The 21,127-nt window shown below is 38.2% G+C and overlaps 1 protein-coding gene across 2 annotated transcripts in view; it reads left to right on the forward strand.

Moving 5' to 3' along the window:
* Window positions 1–21,127, forward strand: part of naa25 (N-alpha-acetyltransferase 25, NatB auxiliary subunit) — an 86,146-nt gene that overhangs the window by 14,052 nt on the left and 50,967 nt on the right. For both annotated transcript variants that reach the window (XM_073065785.1, XM_073065786.1), the window contains exons 2-10: window positions 2,990–3,075; window positions 6,118–6,256; window positions 8,601–8,719; window positions 10,933–11,007; window positions 12,268–12,375; window positions 12,901–12,979; window positions 14,427–14,538; window positions 18,457–18,546; window positions 20,346–20,518. In XM_073065785.1, the coding sequence (XP_072921886.1) occupies window positions 2,990–3,075; window positions 6,118–6,256; window positions 8,601–8,719; window positions 10,933–11,007; window positions 12,268–12,375; window positions 12,901–12,979; window positions 14,427–14,538; window positions 18,457–18,546; window positions 20,346–20,518 (981 nt within the window). The remainder of the gene's footprint in view (window positions 1–2,989; window positions 3,076–6,117; window positions 6,257–8,600; window positions 8,720–10,932; window positions 11,008–12,267; window positions 12,376–12,900; window positions 12,980–14,426; window positions 14,539–18,456; window positions 18,547–20,345; window positions 20,519–21,127) is intronic.

The following is a 21,127-nucleotide window of genomic DNA, read 5'->3' on the forward strand; positions in this document are numbered from 1 at the left end:
GTTTGTGTGTTATTAGTTTAGGCAGATTGTGTTTGTGCATCATTGTGATTTAGATGAAGATCAGACCATATATTTTGAGTAATTAATACAGAAAACCAAGTAATTGCAAAGGGCGCATCAACTTTTCTTGCAAGTGAAGGATATGGTCCTAATGCTCAGGTAAATAATTGAGGGCCAAGTACTGATCTAGGATGAGTTTGTTCCATGGCCAGTCTGAAGTCTTGCTCTCCATTTCCCTTTATTCCTTTTAGGCTTAACAATTCAATGATGGAATGTTGAATGTACTTTACAACTAAACACCCATGGTTCGACATAAAAGAAATTTCCTCCTCATCAGAACTGAATGGGTGACTCCTTTTCCTGAGATATACTCCCTCAGTTCTAGATACATTTACACAAAATGAACTGTTATCCTCCAGTATACCCCTTTTCAAATTTTATTTCAGTGAAGTCTCATATTCTTTTACATGCCATTGAATGTGAGTTAATCTTAATGGTTTGTCATAAGGCCATAAGTGATGGGAGCAGAATTAGGCCATTTGGTCCATTGAACCTACTCTGCCATTTTAACATGGCTGATCCATTTTCCCTCAGCCCAAATCTCCTGCCTTCTCCCCGTATCCCTTCATGCCCTGACTAGTCAAGAATCTTCAACCTCTGCCTTATATATACATAAACACTTTGCCTCCACACCTGCCTGTGACAACTAATTCTACAGATTCACCACTTTGGCTAAAGAAATACCTCCTCATCTCTGTTCTAAAAGGATGTCCCTCTCCTGTGAGGCTATGTTCTCTGGTCTTAGACTGCCCCATCATAGAAAGCATCCTCTCTACATCCATTCTGTCAAGGCCTTTCAACACTCGATAGTTTTCAATGAGGCCATCCCTCATTTTTCTGAATTCCAGTGAGGAGGGGCCTAGAGTCATCAAACACTCCTCATACAACAAGCCTTTCAATCTTGGTATCATTTTTGTGAACCTCCTTTGAACCCTCTCCAATCCTTTCAAAGGTAAGGGGTCCAAAACTGCTTACGATACTCCTAGAGAGGCCTCGCCAGTGCCTAATAAAGCCTCAATATTACATCCTTGCTTTTATATTCTAGTCCTCAAAATGAATGCTAACATCACATTTGTCATCCTCACTACCGATTGACCTGCAAAATAACTTTAGGGAATCCTGTACGAGGAGCGAAGTCCCTTTGAGTCTCAGATTTTTGAGTTTTCTCTCTATGTAGAAAATTCTGTAGGCTTTTATTTCTTCTATCAAAGTGAATGATCATACAGGACAAAGGGTCTCGGCCCGAAACGTTGACAACGCTTCTCCCTATAGATGCTGCCTGGCCTGCTGCGTTCCACCAGCATTTTGTGTGTATTGTTGTTTGAATTTCCAGCATCTGCAGATTTCCTCGTGTTTGCTTTAAGAAAATTAGATTTAGGCTTCTCAGGTGCAAGAGTGAGAGAGGTGGGTGGTGCAAGGGAAATGCATTGTGAAGCCAGGGTTATCACAATGTTTTCGGAGCAATCTGGTTAATGAAAGTAATGATATAGATTAATGAGTAATTATAGAGAGAACAAAGGAACGTATTAAAGGTGTGAAAGGCAGATCAAACCTGTTGTTGAATCCTAAAGCAAAAAGTGAAATTTTTGAAATGCCCAGGAGATCGAGCTCTTTTCGTGAAGGGCCTTAAACCTGATATAGAACTGCTTCTCTTTCTGCAGATAGTGCCTGCCCTGTTGAGAATTTCCAGCATTTTTGACTTTATTTGGATTTGCAGCATCTGCTGTTTATTATGTGAAATTGTGAGTAACACCATAGGACCTTAGGCCTTAGGGACCTGACTGTGTTCCAGTGACTGAATTTTGATTGAACCTTTCAAATAAAAGCTCTTTCCCATCAATCAGATAGGGGCTCAGGTACGTTTTTTAAAAGAGCATAGAAGATGTGAAGGTTATTTATGAAGTGGAAAGGAGCATTGGAGTTGTGGAATGACAAACAAGCAGCAATGATTGGACCAGAGAAAACATTTCTTTAAAATACCCAGATAATTATTTTTTAACCAGGCATTGTTCAAGTAAAAATGTTTCTCATGAACTGACTTCAAAAGTTTTGCTGCCCCCACAATAAAATTCCTGTGCTCAAGGTATGATTATGTTACCGTCAGTAGTACAATATCTACCCTATATTATGCCTAAAATGGTGGTTCAAAGAACTATAAACAGTGAAAGTAAGGAAATGTTTGCTTTGTGTTCTTAGTACGCAAAGGCCACAATAGGTGGCCTTGAATGGCTAAGGGATATTTACCAGTTTCTTTCTACAGTGCTACACTTAGCAGTCAAGGAAAATGTTTCTTCAGCACATCCTGGGTGATGCTGTGGTGCAGACAAGCTCTTTATTTACTTACGACCCATTACACCATTGACATTTAGTGCAGCAATGAAGATCCTCCATCTCCAGTGGTGTTCAGAGCTTCCTTCATCATGTCAGTAGGTTCCTCTCAGTTTCTATTATTGTTGGTCATGCAAGTCCTGGGTGAAGACTGAGGAATACCGTCACTCTCAGATGTAGAAGAATTGCTGTTTCTGTAACAATTTTGTTTTGACCAGTCAGGGATGTTGGTCTGAGCTGAACCCCCGAACCTGGAGGACCAGTGGACTCTTGGTCTGTCCTCTATCCTTTGACCTGTTCAACATGAGTGACCCTACCAAGAGCCAGAGCATAAAGCCCTGACTCCAGCCTGCATATCTTGTCAGCTTATTGAGGTACACAAGCCTCCAAACTCTACAACAAGGTTGTGGTCCATTTGGAGGAGCAAGCTCTTTGCTGTTGCATTTTTTCCCCCCAGCAACTTTATTTTTTACACTCTCTAAGCTTGTTGCTTACAGTACTGCCTAAGTTTTGCATTCCATTTTGTTCCATGAATGCTTATATCCACAATACCATTTCCAAATTTGGATAAAAATATTAATAAGTTATATCTGTTGAACAGATTATCTAGACAATGGCAACAACAAGATGGCTATACAGCAAGCTGACAAATTGCTCAAGAAGCATAAGGATCTTCACTGTGCAAAGGTAAGCATTGCAATAGATTTCTCAAATGCAAAGTAATGTAAAATTCATTTGAGTTATGGACTTTGGGATGTATATAATTTGTTAAATAGCCGAGATAAAGGAAATGTATTTAGCAAGCAATATTTTTGCAGGACTAATATTTTTGGAAATGTACTTAAATTGTATTATGATCCAGAGCATAATTGTAATTGCAAAGTTGTCCTGTACCTTAAGTCAAGATTCAAGAATGTACTATGCGTAGAATGGAAGAATGGATTTAACATACATTGAAATATTAATTATTCATCTAAATTGGCAGATGCTTTTTTTGCTCTGTTACACCAGTCTTCTGCAGTATGAATGCAAAAAGTAAATTTTTAAAAAATGATCAGACCATCGTATCACTTAACATATGCCATTCTGCTGAGATGGAGCTTTGTCCTTTTAATGACAACAAATCTGATTCTTGGCTGAAGATAATTTCAGCCGTGATTTAGAGTTCAATTGTTTGATGTGAAAATTAGAATCAGCTTGTCTCAATATTTTGATTTTGACTTCATTTTTCAGTTAACATTGAGATTCTTTGCTCTTGTCAGTTTTAAATGCTCAAGTGATTTGTAATTTTTAAAGAACATTTTGATTCACTTGATTAGATTTGTTATTCTCAGAACACAAAGTAGAATGAGGTAAACTGTGCAACCTGTCAAGCTAGTGTTGCCATTTGAAAGGTTTTGGGTGTGGACAATGTAATTCCTGTCCCAACTTTACAATGATTATCTTTTGCTCTCATGATGTAGAGAGAGATTGGATTAGACTAATTTGGCAGGAGGATGGGAATCAGAGTGAAAGGGCTGAGGAAGGGGGAAACAGAAACGTCAAAGATAGCAGATTGGGAAGCTTTTAAAAACTTGCAGAAGGAAATTAAGAAGGTCATTAGGAAGGAAAAGATGAATTATGAAAGGAAGCTGGTAACTAATATCAAAGAAGATGCTAAAAGCTCAGGTTCTGTTGGCTGCGTAAGTCTAAGGAAGCCAATCTCTGGCCCCACCGAATGTGTGAGAGTGAGGTGCAAAACCTGTTTGTGTGGATGCTGCGTGATGTGTTACCTGTTACAAATCAGTGCCATGAAATAACACAGTATTACCATATGCAATTAAATGATTTAGCTTTATAATTCTTAATTTGACTAGAGTGTTAGTGAAGAAAACAAAAAGAAAAAGGGCCTGTTTTAATGAAACAGTATAATGTGCACATTGGTGCTCTTGGTTTCTTGTACGTTAGTTCTCCATCGATTTCCCCCCCCACCCGGGGTGTCGTTCCATTCCAAGTCCATCCTGCAGTCTATGACCTCTCTGTTCTGGCATCTTTTCTCTTCATCTTCCACCAAACAAAAGACCTAGAACACCTCACTGTCAGGCACACAACAAGATAAAACACTCCCTTCATTGGATGACATACATTCCAAAGCCCCTGTTATCTCTAGCCATAACTCAAACACTGCTGCTACAGAAGAATCATTACATTAGCAGTGAAACCTTTCCCAGGGCATTACATATATAAAGGATAAAAGAGAGTTGGGGGTAGATATACAACCAAATAGAAAATGATACTGGAGATATTGTAATGAGAGGCACAGAGATGGCAGAGGAACTGAATGCGTATTTTGAATCAGTCTTCACAGTGGAAGAGATCTGCAGTATACCAACATTCAAGAGTGTCATGGAATTGAAGTATGTGCAGTGAAAATTACGACTGAGAAGGTGCTCAGGAAGCTTAATGGTTTGAGGGTGGATAAATCTCCTGGACATGATGGAATGCACCCTCAGGTTCTGAAGGAAGTAGCTAGAGAGATTGTGGAGGTATTAGCAATGATCTTTCAAGAATCGATAGATTCTGGCATTGTACTGGATGATTGGAAATTTGCTAAATGTTTAAGAAGGGTGGGAGGTAGCAGAAAGGAAACTATAGACCTGTTAGCCTGACATCAATGGTTGGGAAGTTGTTGGAATTGATTGTTAGGGATGAGATTACGGAGTCCAGTTTCCCATGGTAGGGGAGTCTAGGACAAGATGGCACGACTACAGGATTGAAGGATGTCCATTTAGAACAGAGATGCAGAGAAATTACTTTATTCAGAGGGTGGTAAATCTGTGGAACTTGTTGCCACGAGCGGCTGTGGAGGCCAAATCATTAAGTGCATGTAAGGCAGAGATAGATAGGTTCTTGATTAGCCAGGGTTTCAAAGGGTATGGGGAGAAGGCGGGGGAGTGGGGATGATTGGAAGAATTGGATCAGCCCATGATTGAACGGCAGGACAGACTTCATTTGCCAAATGGCCAACTTCTGCTCCTATATCTTATGGTCTTAACATTATAGGGGACTGATGGTAGGTCAAAAGAATTTTGAGCTATTTAACATTAAAATAATGTGTAATTTCTACAAGTTTCTAAGTAATACTCTAAGCTTGCAAAACTAAGAATATTGTGTTAGGAATTAAAATCATTATCATTATGTACTGCCGTATGACATCATGTGCCGTGTCGTATGACATGGGCAATCATGGTCTTATCCATGACCGTGATTTGCTTTTGGCATATTTTCCTGCAGAAGTGGTTTACCATTGCCTTCTGGGCAGTGTCTTTACAAGACAGGTGACCCCAGCCGTTACTAATACTCTTCAGAGATGGTCTGATGTCAGTGGTCGCATAACCAAGCCTCGTGATATTCACCAGCTGTTCATACGAGCATCCACCACCTGCTCCCATGGCTTCACATGACCTGATTTCCCGGGGGGGGGGGTGGGGGGAGAGCTGGCAGAAACACTAAGCAGGTGCTACACCTTGCTCTGGGGTGACCTTCAGGCTAGCAGAAGGAAGGAGCACCTTACACCACCTTTGGTAGAGGCGTATCTCCACCCCGCCAACCTATAGGCCTTAATACAATGTTAAATTGTAATTTTTTTTTCTCTGTAGGATATTGCTATCAATATGCTAAATAAACCCATGAATACCTGTTTATGAATGTTGAATCTTGACAATATCCTCTTGTGGTCTGGCATTAAAGGTTCTGAAAGCAATTGGCCTACAGCGAACAGGGAAACAAGAAGATGCGTTTACCTTGGCACAAGAAGTAGCTGCACTTGAACCTACAGATGACAACTCCTTACAGGCCCTTACCATTCTCTATCGTGAGATGCACAGACGTATGTTTGCTTGGAAGGACATGAGAAAGTGTCCAAAAGGGATTGGTGGGGTGGGGGGGGGGGAGTAGTTGAATCTTAGTTTTGAGCATGTTAGAATGTAAGTTATCAGTCACTCTGAACTATTAAGCACCTGCTGAGAACGACCTGTGGAAATTTTTATTTCTGAGGATTATTTGAAAATAGCAACCTGAATTGTGCTCATCAGTTTACTGAAGTTAATCTAGGACAGTGATATCAACCAATAACACAGCTGTTGGGGAATTCCTGGCATTGTGTGGTATGTGTAGAACCTTTTTGGCTTTGACCCAGAAAGGAGGAAATACCAAGGAACCAGCTGTGCCTGAATTTCATTCCATTAACTGGCATCAGCTTTAAAAAGCATATAGTGCTGTAAGCGTGCAGAAGACTGCTTCAATATCTAATTATAAACCTTTTTTTGGAAACTTAAGCAAGCAAATTATTTTCAGCAAGCATTCGCAGTGCTCGTTTATGAATTGTGTTCTTGTATAAAGCCATGGTGTTCTTTATTTTAGTGCTTGTTGCTGCCATTATTTGAACTTGATGAATATTCTCTCTTGTCCCTGCAAGTAAATTAAAATCTTAAACGTGGCAGAAGATTTTCAGCATTTCTGTTGCATAAACATCTGAGAAACTTGGTCATCTACCAAATGAGGAGGGTTTCAAAGAGTTGTGTGTATAATAGTGCAAGCAAATTACATTTGAAAGTTGGTAGAAATTGACAGGGAACAAGATTTTTAATAAATAACAAACATATTCAGTTTTCTTTTCTGATCATTATATATTCTAACTGTCAGTCTTCATAACTAAATTAGTTGTCACTAAAGCACGATGTTTGCTCACTGTGACATTCTACAGATGTTTCGAGTAGCTTACAGTCTGTGAGAAAGGGTGTACATCCACTTCCATTAATGCAAATCCACACACTTTATTTATTAACTGCAGTCACATTTCAACTCCCTGCTGCTTGAAGCCTTCTCTAAAGGATAATCATCACATTGTTTTTTTTTCTGCATTATGCCGACAAAGAATTTGTACCATTACCTGTTCCAGAATATGTCTATAATATTTTAAAATTCTGTGTATTTAATACTTCAAGAATAATTGATAATCTGCCCTGAAGTTTGTTATTGCCAGCAAGTAGTGTGGAAACAGTGGAAGAGGAGATGATGTATTGGTAGAATTGTTCTTAGTTGCCAAGAAACGAGCATCTGTTAGAGAAATAAACAGCACTGCCTGTCTTTTGATTATTTCTGACTGTTCAAGAGAACCTTATTCTCCTGCTGCTGCCATTCTCGGTGATGCCATCAGAAGTCTACTGTCCTGTTTTAAAAACCCTTATGGACTTATTGGTGCAGTTTGCTTCCAGATAATGTTATGCAGAATCTCATGTTTTTCATTTGCAAATGCTTGAAATCAAGAGCAACAAGCAGAAATGCTGGAGGGACTCAGCAGGTCAAGCAGCATCTCTGGAGAGGAATAACACTGGAAACATTGACTGTTTATTCCTCCCCATAGATGCTGCCTGACCTGAGTTCCTCCAGCATTTTATATCTGTTGCTTCATCTTCTGCAAATGGTTTCTTTATATGTGGGCAGACATTATCTTTGAGAGCATCAGAGCCAAATCTGAGATTTTCTTTTATTCCTAAATAAACACATGCTTACTTCATGATCATCAAGAATTTTGGACAACTTTACTCCTCCCTTTTCCACTGGGGTTGGATGGGACTACAACTAGAGCTCATCAGTTAAGGGTAAAAGGTGAAATGTTTAAGGACAACATGAGAGAAACTTCTTCACTCAGAGAGTTGTAAGTGTGGAACGAGCTGCCAATGCAAGTGGTGCACGTAGGTTTGATTTTAACATTTAAGAGAAGTTTGTATAGGTACATAGCAGGTAGGGGTATGGTGGGCTCTGGGCCTGGCGCAGGTTGATGGGAGTAGCCAGTTTAAATGGTTCAGCATGGACTAGATGGGCCAAAGGATGCTGTCAACATTTCAACGGATGCTGCCTGACCTGCTGAGGTCATCCAGCTTTTGTACATGTTGATTTGACCACAGCATCTGTAGTGTACTTTGTGTTGTGTATGTGCTGTGCTTTTCTGACTCTAGAGATCCTTCGGTCCATTGTAACTTCATTTTGTCCAACTCCAGCAAGGTAATTGAGTGACAGTCTGAACCTGACATTGTTGGCTTTTATTGTTCTTCTGCCTGAAGCTTAATACCAGGAGGATATTATTTGAAATTAATTTAATATTTTAATGCATGCTGAATGTTTGAGATATTTAATTTCTTTCACGTCAAGATAATGCTTTTCTTTTTCAGCTGAACTGGTCACTAAGTTGTATGAAGCTGCTGTGCGAAAAGTTCCAAACAGCGAAGAGTACCACTCACATCTCTTCATGGCATATGCCAGGGTTGGAGAATACAAAAAAATGCAACAGGTATTATTTCTACAGCAAAGGTGGAGTCTTTCTCATTCTGAGCAAAATACAACTTATTAAAAGTAATTGAAAATTATAAAAACTGTAGTAGTTGGAAATCTGGCTTAAAAAAAATACTTGAAGGCTTAGGCCACATCAGTGAAGAGTGAAATAGTTAGTATTTCAAGTCTGAATTGTTAACTGTGTTCCTCTCTCCATAGGTACTTCTTGCCTCATCAATTACTCAACAGCACTTTTTATTCCAGTTTATTCACAGCTTTGACTAATCATCAATATTTAAATGTTCTTGTGCAGTTTGTTTCTAAATTTTTAGAAAAGTTGTGCCTTCTTTTGGTGTTTTTCCTTACCTCCCCATGTTCTCCAATTAAACCAATTAAATAGGGAGACTTGTTTATACCAGTTCAGAACAATGCATTTAAAACATTAATCTGGCATTCTCTTTAGAACCTAGAACAGTATAGAACAGGTACAAGCCCTTTGGCTGTGATGTGTTGTGCCAAGCTATTTAAACTAATGATGTCTTATTATATTAACCCCCACTGCCTACATATGGTCCATTTCTTCTTTTGCTGCATGTTCATCTATCTAAGAACCTCTTAAACATTATCATATTTTCACATCTACCTCCAACACCATCCCTGGTAGCATGTTCCAGACAAATATCATTCAATGAACAAAACAAAACTTGCCTTGCTTTGAACTTATCCCTCTCCCCTTTAAATGCATGTCCTCTAGTATTCCCTGGCGATAAAGATACCACTGTCTACTCTGTGTCTCTCGTAATCTCTGTCAGATTTCTGCACATCCTTGTAATCCAGGCAGCATCCTAATAAACCCCTTCTGCACTCTCTCTAAATCCCTTGAATGGAAAATCTTACAAATAGTAGTGGATATGGCCCAGAACATTACAAGTAAACCCTCCCAATGATTGAGCACATCTACATGAAACGCTTTTGCAGGAAAGCAGCATCCATTATCAGGAACATCCTCCACCCAGGGCATGCTCTATTCTTGCTGCTGCTCTCAGGAAAAGGTGCAGGAGCCTCAGGACTCGCACCACCAGGTTCAGGAACAGTTATTACCCCTCAGCCATCAGACACTTGAACCAAAGGGGATAACTTCACTCAACTTCACTTACCCCATCATTGAAATGTTCCCGCAACCAATGGACTCCCTTTCAAGGACTCTTCATCTAGTGTTCTCGATATTTATTGCTTATTATTTATATTATTGTTTCTTTTTGTATTTGGACAGTTTGTTGTCTTCTGCACTCTAGTTGAATACCCCAATTGGGTGGTCTTTCATTGATTCTGATATTATTCTATAGATTTGTTGAGTATGCCTGCAAAAAAAAAATGTTGGGGTTGTATATGGTGACATAATGTACTTGTATAATATAACTTAGTTTGAGCTTTAAGTGGATGTGGAGAGGATGTTTCCTGTGGTGCGGGAGTCTATGACCAGAAGGCACAGCCTCAAAATAGAGTGATGTCCCTTTAGAATGGAGATGAGGAGGAATTTCTTTAGCCAGAGGGTGGTGAAATTGTGGAATTTGTTGCAGCTGGCAGCTGTGGAGGCCAGTCATTGAGTGCATTTAATGTGGAGGTTGATAGGTTCTTGATTAGTCAAGGCATGAAAGGTCACAGGTAGAAGGCAGGAGAATGGGATTCAGAGAGAAGTGGATTGGCCATGATTAAATGGACGCAATGGCCTAATTCTGCTCCTATCTTGTGGTCTTAATTAAGTGCCCCTAATGTATGTGCCTCTGAATCAACGGAACAACAGTAGTTACTGGCCATTCCTCGTGTATCAGCTTGTTGATAGAGAGGATGCAAATGTCTTGGCCAAACTCAGTTACCTACCATACATCACATCTGGCCCTGAGGACTTGTTTACCTTAATGCTCATGACCAAATGCCACCTTTTTCTTTATCTCAAAATGTCTCAGCATATTACCATGCTCTATTTACTGATCTCTTTATCCTCCATGTCCTTCTCTTTGGCAAATGCTGACATAAAATACTCATTTAGGACCTTGCCCACATTCCTGTCCAGTATAACCTTTGCTTGAATGGTGCTACAATTTCCTCTTAAAAATATTGTTAAAGCTGCTATTTACCTCTAAGCATTACACTTGAGATTTAATGCAACTCCTTTAGAGTTTGTGTAATTTCCTGATATGTTTAAGGTTCTGTGGAATTTTATTTCCTCAGGCTGGGATGGCACTTTACAAGATTGTTCCAAAGAATCCATATTATTTTTGGTCTGTGATGAGTCTGGTCATGCAGGTGAGTGCCATTACTAAAATGGGGGGGGGAAAAAACTGCATTTAGGTTATTACATCATAGTTCAGGTAGATATTTTTGTTTCATTAAAATAAACTCAAAATTCTTAAGCAGTACATAAATGGGAGAGCTAAATTAGTATAAGCTTGAGACATTTATGTGTTAGTCATTTAAAATTTTGTTTGCATTTTGGAAAAAAATTTGGACTCATTTGCTACCTTATTTAAAGAGTCAAAAACAAGCATGTTAAAAGAAGGAATCATTTGACTAAAATTAATTTGTCATTTGCATTGGAACAGCTGGAGAATGTTGCTGAGGTTATTGAAGCAATAGCTTATCTCAAAGTACTTAACCTTATTAAAATTAGCATCTGATTCATGCAGATGGAAAACAGTTCCTCGCTTCATGATATTAAAAAAGTTAAAAAATAAACTGTATTAATATAGGAATTAATGGAAGGATGATGGTCAGTGATCAATAAAGTGTTGTCAGACTGGTTTTGAAAATAAATCACTTTGGAACTGGAACCCTTGGCGAAGCTTAAAGTAAAAATCAGTGGAAGTAAAAATCAGTATTAACAATATTTGTATTTCCTCTTAGAGGTTTTTTTTATTAATCTTGTGATAGAGCACTGGCAAAATTGCTGTGGCATAAATCAAGAGGGGATAACGTATTCCTGCCTTTGGATCAATTCCATGCATTCTTATTTTGTTCAATAAATGTAATTTATAATTCAATAAACTAATTTTTAAATAATAATTTTAGTTGATAATGAAGTCAATAATTTTCTGCGTTTGTGTAGTTACAATATCTATAGTTTTCTATATCTGTAAAATTTGTTTGCTAATTATAAGCTGCTGGTTGTCAACTGCCACAAAGGTTTGGTTGTGGCAGTCAAAACAAGCTTCTTAATACCTGATAGAATTATCATGGTCTGAATTTCAGTTGAAATATAGCAAAATGAGTCAATTATTTTGAGTTTTCTGTCTGAAGGAAGTATAGCCCTTGTCAAGCTGTTTGTTGGACCCAAAATATTTCCTCAGCAGTTGGATAAGTGAGGGTTTGTGAATGCTGTTTAGCTTAACTTGTGTCCTTTTAGATTAAGAAACGCTCATGACTAATTATTTGTCTTCCTATATGAATTGTATTACGTCAGTCAGACTTAATTAGTTGTGGAATAGTTACTTATACTTTTTTAAAGGGTCAAAATATATATATATATATTTGTGGTCAGTTTTTGACTTTATTCTGTATCTTACATAGTCCATTTCAGCTCAAGATGAAAAATTATCAAAGACAATGTTCCTCCCCTTAGCACAGCGGATGGTGGAAAAGATGGTGAAAGAGGACAAGATCGAGGCAGAAGCAGAGGTAAGAAAATTGCACACTGCAAATTGTGAATCCCAGAATGAGGACATCTCAGAGCATGTGGATTAACTTCTTAAATTTCTTACAATCCCTGCTTTATTTCTATAATAATTGATTGCTAGAAAATAAAAAAAATCCAATTATTTGTAATCTTTTCAATCATTTTTCAGAATTTGGTAAATCTATTCCTGCATGTTGAGATCACTTTCTGACAATACTGACTTAGACTCTTTTCCTGTGCTGAGATACCTCACTTATTTAGTTACTTGTGTCTCGGGTTAGGGCAACAATTCTGGATTTATACCCCACTCCTTGATTCAAACTGGAGTTAGAGCTTCTTTCTAAGCTTACACAGTTTTGGAATTTATACTAATACTAACATTTCTTTGATAATTTTTGATAAAATCTGGGGATCCAAATTTTGAATTTAATTTTGAGCATATTGCTATGACTTTTGGTTAACTGTTGGATAGAGTGTGAGTATAATTTCTAGTTGCTTCATAGTTTTTGGTTTTTTTTGTATAATAGGTGCAACTTTATTTAATGATTTTGGAACGTTTGGGAAAAGACCTGGAGGCTCTGGAAGTCATCAGAGGAAAACTGGGAGGTGAGAAGAAAGCTAATTTACTTAAGTTTTGTGTAAAAACTATGATATTTTTCATTCCTCGTGAGTTGTGATCACACAAGCATAGGCAGCTTTGGTTTGTAGACTTAGTCATCGCTGTTCATGGAAGGTGAATGCAGGCATCTAGCTTAACTGCAGTGAACTTCTCAAGGCAATGATACATGAAAAACTAGTAGATGCTCACCTCAGTCCTGCTTCAGTGCTATCTGTTCAGTACATGAAAGAAGTTGTAGCTGAGTGATCTGACCTATCTGTAGTAATTTAATAATTCTGTAAATGTGATAAATCTGATTCTGCACATTTAGATCGCTTGCTCTGTGAACTTGTAATTTCCAATTATCTGTTGACCTATGTTGAAAACTCTTATCTTTAGTTATAAATTTGCCTTGTTTCCTCTTGATGCTCTCTTAATAATGTTGCACAGACAGTTTTTTGAATTGTTCAGTAGGGTCAAGATGGCACCAGTGAAGTGATACCTCGGATGACATCTTCCAATTAGTCAATCATTTTAGCTTTTCTTCATTTTCTACTTCTTTTTAATTTTGTTTTTGAAAATGTTGGAGCCTGTGGCTTAGTCTCTAGTTTGATTGAGTGAGCTAGCGTTCTGCTGTCCCCGAGAAAACTCCAGAAGAGAAATGCAAGCTCCCCTCCGTAGGGGTGGCTGGTTCGAGTCACTAGCCCTCAGAGGGGCGATCGAAATTCTGAGATTTATCGATTGGACTGTAGTTCAAACTAACTAGTTCATCTTGGCCTCTTTCAATGTCAATTTTTTTTAAAAAAATGTTCTCAGCCATTCTTGTTGCGGATTGGCAGGCTATCTGTTTGCTTTTGTCCAAGGGAGGGGTTGGGGTGTTTGGGGATTGCAAGTTTTTGTTTCTTTTTTTCGTGCGTGTTGGGGGGGGGATTAATGTCTGTCTTTCAACTACTTGTATGGTTTTCTGTGTTTTCTGATGATCTGGAGAAGAGACAAATTTCAGAGTTGTATTCTGCATGCATACTTTGATAATAAAATGAACCTTTGAACCTTTGGGACAGTGTATTTTCTTCCCAGGATTTGTCATTTATCTTGCCTTGAGAAGTGCCTGAAATTTAAATCCATTTGTTCACAATTCTGCTTTGAATGGAGTATTTTGTTAGCCCTAAATACTCTTCAGTAAAATATTTTAAAAACTCATTGACGATTTCCATTTTGCAATTTCCACAAAGTAGATTACATGGTTGGCACAACATTGTGGGCTGAAGGACCTGTAATGTGCTGTAGATTTCTATGTTCTAAAGTGTTATTTATGTGAATTTGCTTTCTGTCCCAGTGCCCATTAGAAATAATGGAGAGGCTTATTTACGATTAACCCTTACAATCACTCAATCCTAGGCTGTGTTTGAGTTGAAGAAAATGCATTTGTTTATATTGAAGTTGTTTTCCCCTCAGAGAAACTGACCAGCGAGTTGCAGAGCCGTGAAATGAAATGTATGGTGCTCTACAAGAAGTTAATAAAATGGCCTGAATGCAACGCACTATCAAGGAAACTGTTATTGAACAAGTGAGCTGGTTTTCACTTAAATGTTTTATGGGGAATGCATTGCTATTACATATTCAGAAATCGGGTCCATTCAGCTGTTGTATCCTGAAGTGTAACTGGACTTCTAAGTTGAAGTTAATTGATGCTGCCACAGCATTGGGACTGCAAATTTTTCTAATTTCCCTGAACTTCATGCCTTTGCAGGGATTAAGTTCATGGCTGCCAGATGTTTGCTGACAGCTCACCAAGTTAATCACATTCATCTATAAACCACGGCAGTGATTGCTGGCAGGCTATCTGTCTGTGGAGATACTGTACTGAGGCTGATTTGCATGACCTAGCTGGAGTTACAGTTCAGGAATCTGAATAAAACCTTTGGCCTGTTTCTTCGTTTCCTTCCTGTGATCCTTTTTACTAGTGCTGAAGACAATTATAACTTGTAACTTCTACTGCAGCTGTTACTGCATTTAACTTGGATATTAGGGAAGTCACAAATAGACTTTAATCCTGCCTGATAATGATTTTTAATGTATTAATAGTATGATATTCTGTATCAAATTATTTTGGCTAAGGGATTTCCAAGTTTTTGCTTTGAAGGCTGCTGTGTGCTTTTCAATGGGCAAAATGCAGGTGTGGTTCCCAGTGCATGTGGGAGTGAGACTCACAAGCAATACAGTTAACAAAGCTAACACTCAAGGAATCCCATCTGTGAAATGCTTAATGCTGTACTAGAAGGGAGACATTTTCAGCTTTTGACAGGATTTTGACTTTTGGTTTGCAAATGATTTTCTGATTTCCCGAGAGAACCCCATGTTAATAAGCACCAGTCTGGTGCATCACACACCAGAAGCAGGTTGGGACTGGCAAGAGAGCTTCTGTGGTTGAGGCTGCTGTTCTGAGGCAGGATTCTGCTCTCTCTGCAGTCCACCTTTGCCCCCATCCCATCCAGTCTCATGGCAGACACAGGAATTTGCTTCTGGTGGACCTAGGCAGTTACCGCAGTTACTGTTGTTGGCAGATACCGCAGTAGCAAAGAGCAAGTAAAGGTGAAGTGGCCTGTTGTAAGTTTATTTTCAATTACTACCCCTCTATCTCTGCCACTGCCTCTATCTCAGATTTTGTTTTTCTGAGACAGTAGTGGAATACAGTGGTTACTGAGTGGACTGAAAACTAATGTGATTTCTTAGGGTAGTGGGAAATGCTTACCCTCTGAGAAGAAGCTAGCTTTCATTTGAAGAAACACATGCCTGATGTGTATTATTGTGAACAGCTGACAAAGTGAAACTTGTTTCTTGTGAGCAGTCGTTAAAAGTAGTTTGTGTTGTAAATCTGACTCTCATGACAAAACAAATGTAGTGTACCATGACATTATAACAAATATCCTGACTTGGCCAGCTAGTTTTCTCTGAGCTGGAGCCTTAAAGACATTCCACTAATCTTCCATGTGCCAATTATGAATTTATTATTGTATTAAGTTATGTCTTCAGCTACTCTGAGAGCTGAATATTTCTAAGAAACTTTAAATTGATCATCAAGCTAACACCTTCAAATATAACAAAATCTGATTAAAATATTGGTCATTTGTCTTCTGATGCTGCAGTCTGTTTTATTTCCACAAGTCTCATGATGCCTCTGTGAGATCACTGTCTTGTCCTTTTCCTAAGTACCAGTTCCAATAGAGTCTGCTTCTAACTCCTTCCTCTCCTCCGAACTTTGTGTTTAAACTGACTGTTCTCACCTCAAACATTTGTTCCTCTATGGATATATTACTTGTAACATACTAATCAAAAACTTGATAAAAAGTGTTTTCATAAATTCCTCATCTATAATTTTTAATCAATTTCCTCCTTTGATTTTCAAAATTTATTTCAATTTATTTCAGCAGTTATCTTGTTTACCTCCCTCCTTTTTTGTATTGTAATTTGTAGTAGATTCTCAATATGTGTATTTGTAATATAGCAGTTAAGTGCATCGAGGAATATATCAAATCCACAAAAACACTTTTTTGTATATTCTGACTTGGGAAAAATGGCATTCCAATTCTAGATGTCCTTTATCAGAATAGCTTAAATGTGACTGGACATTTGATTTGGAAAAAAATTGTAATAAAACAGAAAATGTTGGAAATGTGCAGCAGGTTGGTCAAGATCTGAAAGAAAAAGATAAGTACTTTTCCTCTTCCAGATGCTGTCTGAGCAGCTGTGCATTTTAACATTTTCTGTTTTTATTTCAGATTTCCAATATTCGTGGTCTTTTTAAATATATACAGTAAGTTGTCTGATCCTCTGCTCATTACATGCTATGACATTCCTTTTTAAAAGTATTATTTTAACAGAGAAGATATGGTATTATAAAATAAAAGATCCGACCCAGTGCTAAATGTACTATTAATCTTGGGTCATTTACTTTTTGTTTGACCATGGTAATTTAGTATTTGTTTCTATCTACAAAGTGCAACTCTCAGGGAATGAGCATTTTAAGACTGGTTTGTCCTAAAAATTAGGCCAAACCTTGGGTTGTGTCTAACCGATTTTATAATTTTTTAAGATTCCAGGAAAGTTGATGAAGGAAAAGCAGTGGATGTTGTCTACATGAACTTTAGCAAGTTCTTTGACAATGTCCTACTGTACATGGGAGGCTGGTCAAGAAGGTTCAGTTGCTTGGTATTTAGTTGCTTAATTTCAATTAACCAGATTGGTAGTAGATGGTTTCCTCTCTGACTGGAGGCCTGTACTAATGGTGTGCCACAGGGATCGGTGCTGAGTCCATTGTTGGTTGTCATCTAAATCAACGATCTGGATGATGATATGTTTAACTGGATCAGCAAATTTGCAGACAACACCAAAACTGGTGGTGCAGTGGACAGCGAGGAAGACTATTAAAGCTTGCAGTCCACCAGGTGGAAAAATGGCAGATGAAATATAATGCACTCAAGTGTGAGGTGTTGCACTTTGGGAGGACAGACCAGCGCAGGACTTGAATGGTGCGAGGTGGACTACTGACAAATGTGGTGAGAACAATGGCTCTGGGAATATGGATCCATAATTCCTTGAAAATGGCATCACAGGAAGAAAGGGTTGTAAAGAGTGCCTTTGGCACATTGGCTTTCATAAATCAATGAGTGCAGGAGTTAGGATATTATGTTAAATTGGAATATTGTGTGCAGTTCTGGTCACATACTTATGCAAAAGATTGAAAAAGTGAAGAGAAAATTTACAAGGATATTGGCAGGACTTGTATCTGAGTTATTGGGAAAGGTTGAATAGGTTAGGACTTCATTCCCTGGAATGGAGGAGAATCAGGGAAGATTTGATAGAAGTATACAAAATTGATGGGTATAGATGCAGTAATGGCAAGTTGACTTTTTCCACTGAGGTTGGCTCGAGATTAGAGGTAGAGGTCATAGGTTTGGGGTGAAAAATGAAATATTTAATGGGAACCTGAGGGGGTACTTCACTCTGAGTGTGGAATGAGCTCCCAGTGGAAGTGATGGATGTGGGTTTGATTTCAACACTTAAGAGAAATATGGATAAGTACATGAATGGGAGCGGCCTGGAGGGCTATGGCCTGGGTGCGGAATAATACTTTGGAAAGATCAGATGAGCCAAAGGGCCGGTTTCTGTGTTATAATGATTAAAGTTATTGTAGTAAATTGATCACACTTCAAGCTGTTGAACAAAGTATAATTTATTCTTGTATCTAATCATAACATTACAGAAAGGCAATCTGTTGCTGATCAACTAACGCTATGCCATTTCCTGCGGGGTATTAGCAGAATTGGAAACTTATAAGCTGCTTCCAACCTAGAAATGAGCTTCCCTCAGCAAAGTAAAGTAGCCTCTATTGACCCCTTGATGTGCCAATGGATAGGCATGGTGATCTTTATATACATATTTAATGGTTTGTTAGATGTGATGTTGTTTTGTTGTTCACTTTCAGCCCAGATGACTGGCAATTCTACTTATCCTACTTTGATTCGCTCTTCCATTTGATTGATGCTGCTTGGACTCCACCCACAGAGGCAGAACAGTAAGTACTGTGATATTTTTTTTTATGTTTCCCGCAATTTGCTGTGATTTCTCTATACAAAACCTCTATAGAATGCATTTTTCTGTAACGGGGAGACTATTTTCTGTCAGTGTTTAGATCACAAATTGAATGAAATTGAATACTGCTTGTGGACCTAGTACTTACTTGTGTGTAATCAACTTAACTGTCCAGTGTCTACCAATGTAACGGTCCAGGTCTTGCTGGATTTGGCTCTTCAATTAAGGCTCACTACTTGAGAATCGTGACCATCAAGTTTTCTGGATGTTAATATTGATCCCTCTAGCACCTTATGGCAAAGGTGCAACAGGCAGAAGGATCCTGTTATGTGGTATCTGGAGACATTTAAAACCTATTACATTAATTGTAAAGTTTTTAAAAATTAGGAACAATTAAACATTAAAAAGTGAGTAAAACATTAACAATTAAACTTTTAAAAACACTAGTAAAAGGTGGGGGTTGATTTCCTTCTCCCCTTTAGCTGGGATTCCAATAAATGGGCACTCTGTCTTACATCGGTTTTGACTGGAATAGGAGAAAGTGATTCCCCCTCCATGTGAAATCTGTGATGGTGCACTTTTATCTGCTGCTCCATCGGTCATGGATGTTTTTCACTTATCAGATTTGCAAGGAGCTGGAGATGGTGCTATATTCACCTCAATATTGTAACTTGGAAGATATTTGATTCCACAATAACCAATTAAATCATAAATATTTACACCATTAATGTAGTTTTTATTCTTTTGGTCAACTTCCACATATTTTAAATTTTCTACTTTGGTGGATTTCCAAGTACCAATGGAGATCTGTGCCGTTACGCACCCAGTTACCAAATTGTGAATGGGTCCTTGTGGTTGTCTCGTCTTTCTCCTTTATCTGAGGGGAAGTTACTTCTGACAAAATACTCAAAACTTGTATCTAAAGAAACATTAATTGTAATCAAGACTCTGTTCTTAACACTTTTAATCTTAGAACTGCAAGATGTACCCCCATAAATGCTTTAAACCATCAAGATGCATTTTACTTGTCTCTTTATTAACCATACTTGCCTTTCTAATTTGTTGCCCTTTTGTTGATCAGGACTAGTCAGCAGTGTTAACTTTGTCTTGTCAGTCCTACTCCAGGTTTGACGAGACCAACAAGATGTGAACATTTTCAGTTTCTGCTACACCCAAAGGTTGCTTGAACTAAAAGAAATAACCACTCAATTTCACTTGCCCCATCATTGAAATATTCACTTTCAAGAACTTATCATCTCATGTTCTCGATGTTTAGTTATTATTATTATTTCTCTTTCTTTGTAATTGTAAAGTTTGTCTTCTGCACTCTGGGTTAAATGAGCTAGTTGGGCTGTCTTTCATTGATTCTGTTATGGTTCCTATTCTATGGATTTATTGAGTATCCCTACAAGAAAATGAATCTTGGGTTTAAATATGGGGACATATATGTACTTTGATAACTTTTAACCCAGATCTAATGAGATCATTTAATCATTCATTAGGAGATCTGATTTATCGTTTGAATGTTGATCTGAATCACAATATGCATCAGTCCATATTGTGAAGTTTTATTATACCATAGAGCAAAGTGCCGAATGGTTGGTTTGAAATATCAATGAGAATTATACTTTAAATGTCTGGAGTGGCATAATCTGTTTGCTGCCATCCATGACCACAGACCCCTGAATTCAATGGTCAGGAAAATTAAGTGTAGCCTATTACTTTTTTCATGTGGTAAAACATAGGAGATAAATACAGATCTTTTCTTTTCTCTCTGTGTAGCTCTCTGGAGGGTCCGGTCACCTGCCTTGTACAGGAGGCCATAAACTTTGTGGAGGAGAGAATTGTGAATGAAGAACCAAAGGGCTCCCGCCGTCTGAGGGGACCATACCTGGCTAAACTTGAATTAATAAGACGGCTGAGGGAGAGGGGTACCAATGATGAACACAAACTTGGTGAGTGGTTAATACTTTATGGATAAAAGTTCTTTTAATAGTTTATCATCAATTTAAAATTATCATAGAGAGCGATGAACATGTTTCCTCAACTTTCTTGAAGTATGTTGTAACCCACGTTAACTTATGGGTTGGAGAGTTTTGCGATAACTAATGGTGTCAACCCAAAATGTCAGCTGTTTACTCTTTTTCATAGATGTTGCTTGATTTGCTGAGTTCCTCCAGCATTTTTTTTTGTGTTGCTTTGCGATAACTGATGCTTTCCAGGGTTAGAATCTTCCCATATTAAAAATGGGTTTTGAAGAGTGCTGCCAGGTAGAAGTAGCTTTTGAATCGTGATGACGTGTTCTACTAGAGGATGGAGCACTGTCTGTTGAAAGTAAAAATAATTGTATTTTACATTTCATGATGTCAGTTCATTACGAAGTGCTCCATGTGTTATTTTGGATCGTAATTGCTGCAACAATGTCCAAAGGAAAGCAATGCTATTCCTATATAGCTGGCAACTTAGCATTCACTGGAGTAAGATGTGAATTCTTAACCTTCTAGTTCTGACACAACTGTGAGAAACAGAAGACCCCTCATACTCAAACATCTTATTGATAGTGT

The sequence above is a fragment of the Hemitrygon akajei genome, chromosome 14 (genome assembly GCF_048418815.1).
Source record: "Hemitrygon akajei chromosome 14, sHemAka1.3, whole genome shotgun sequence".
Classification (NCBI taxonomy): Eukaryota; Metazoa; Chordata; class Chondrichthyes; order Myliobatiformes; family Dasyatidae; genus Hemitrygon; species Hemitrygon akajei.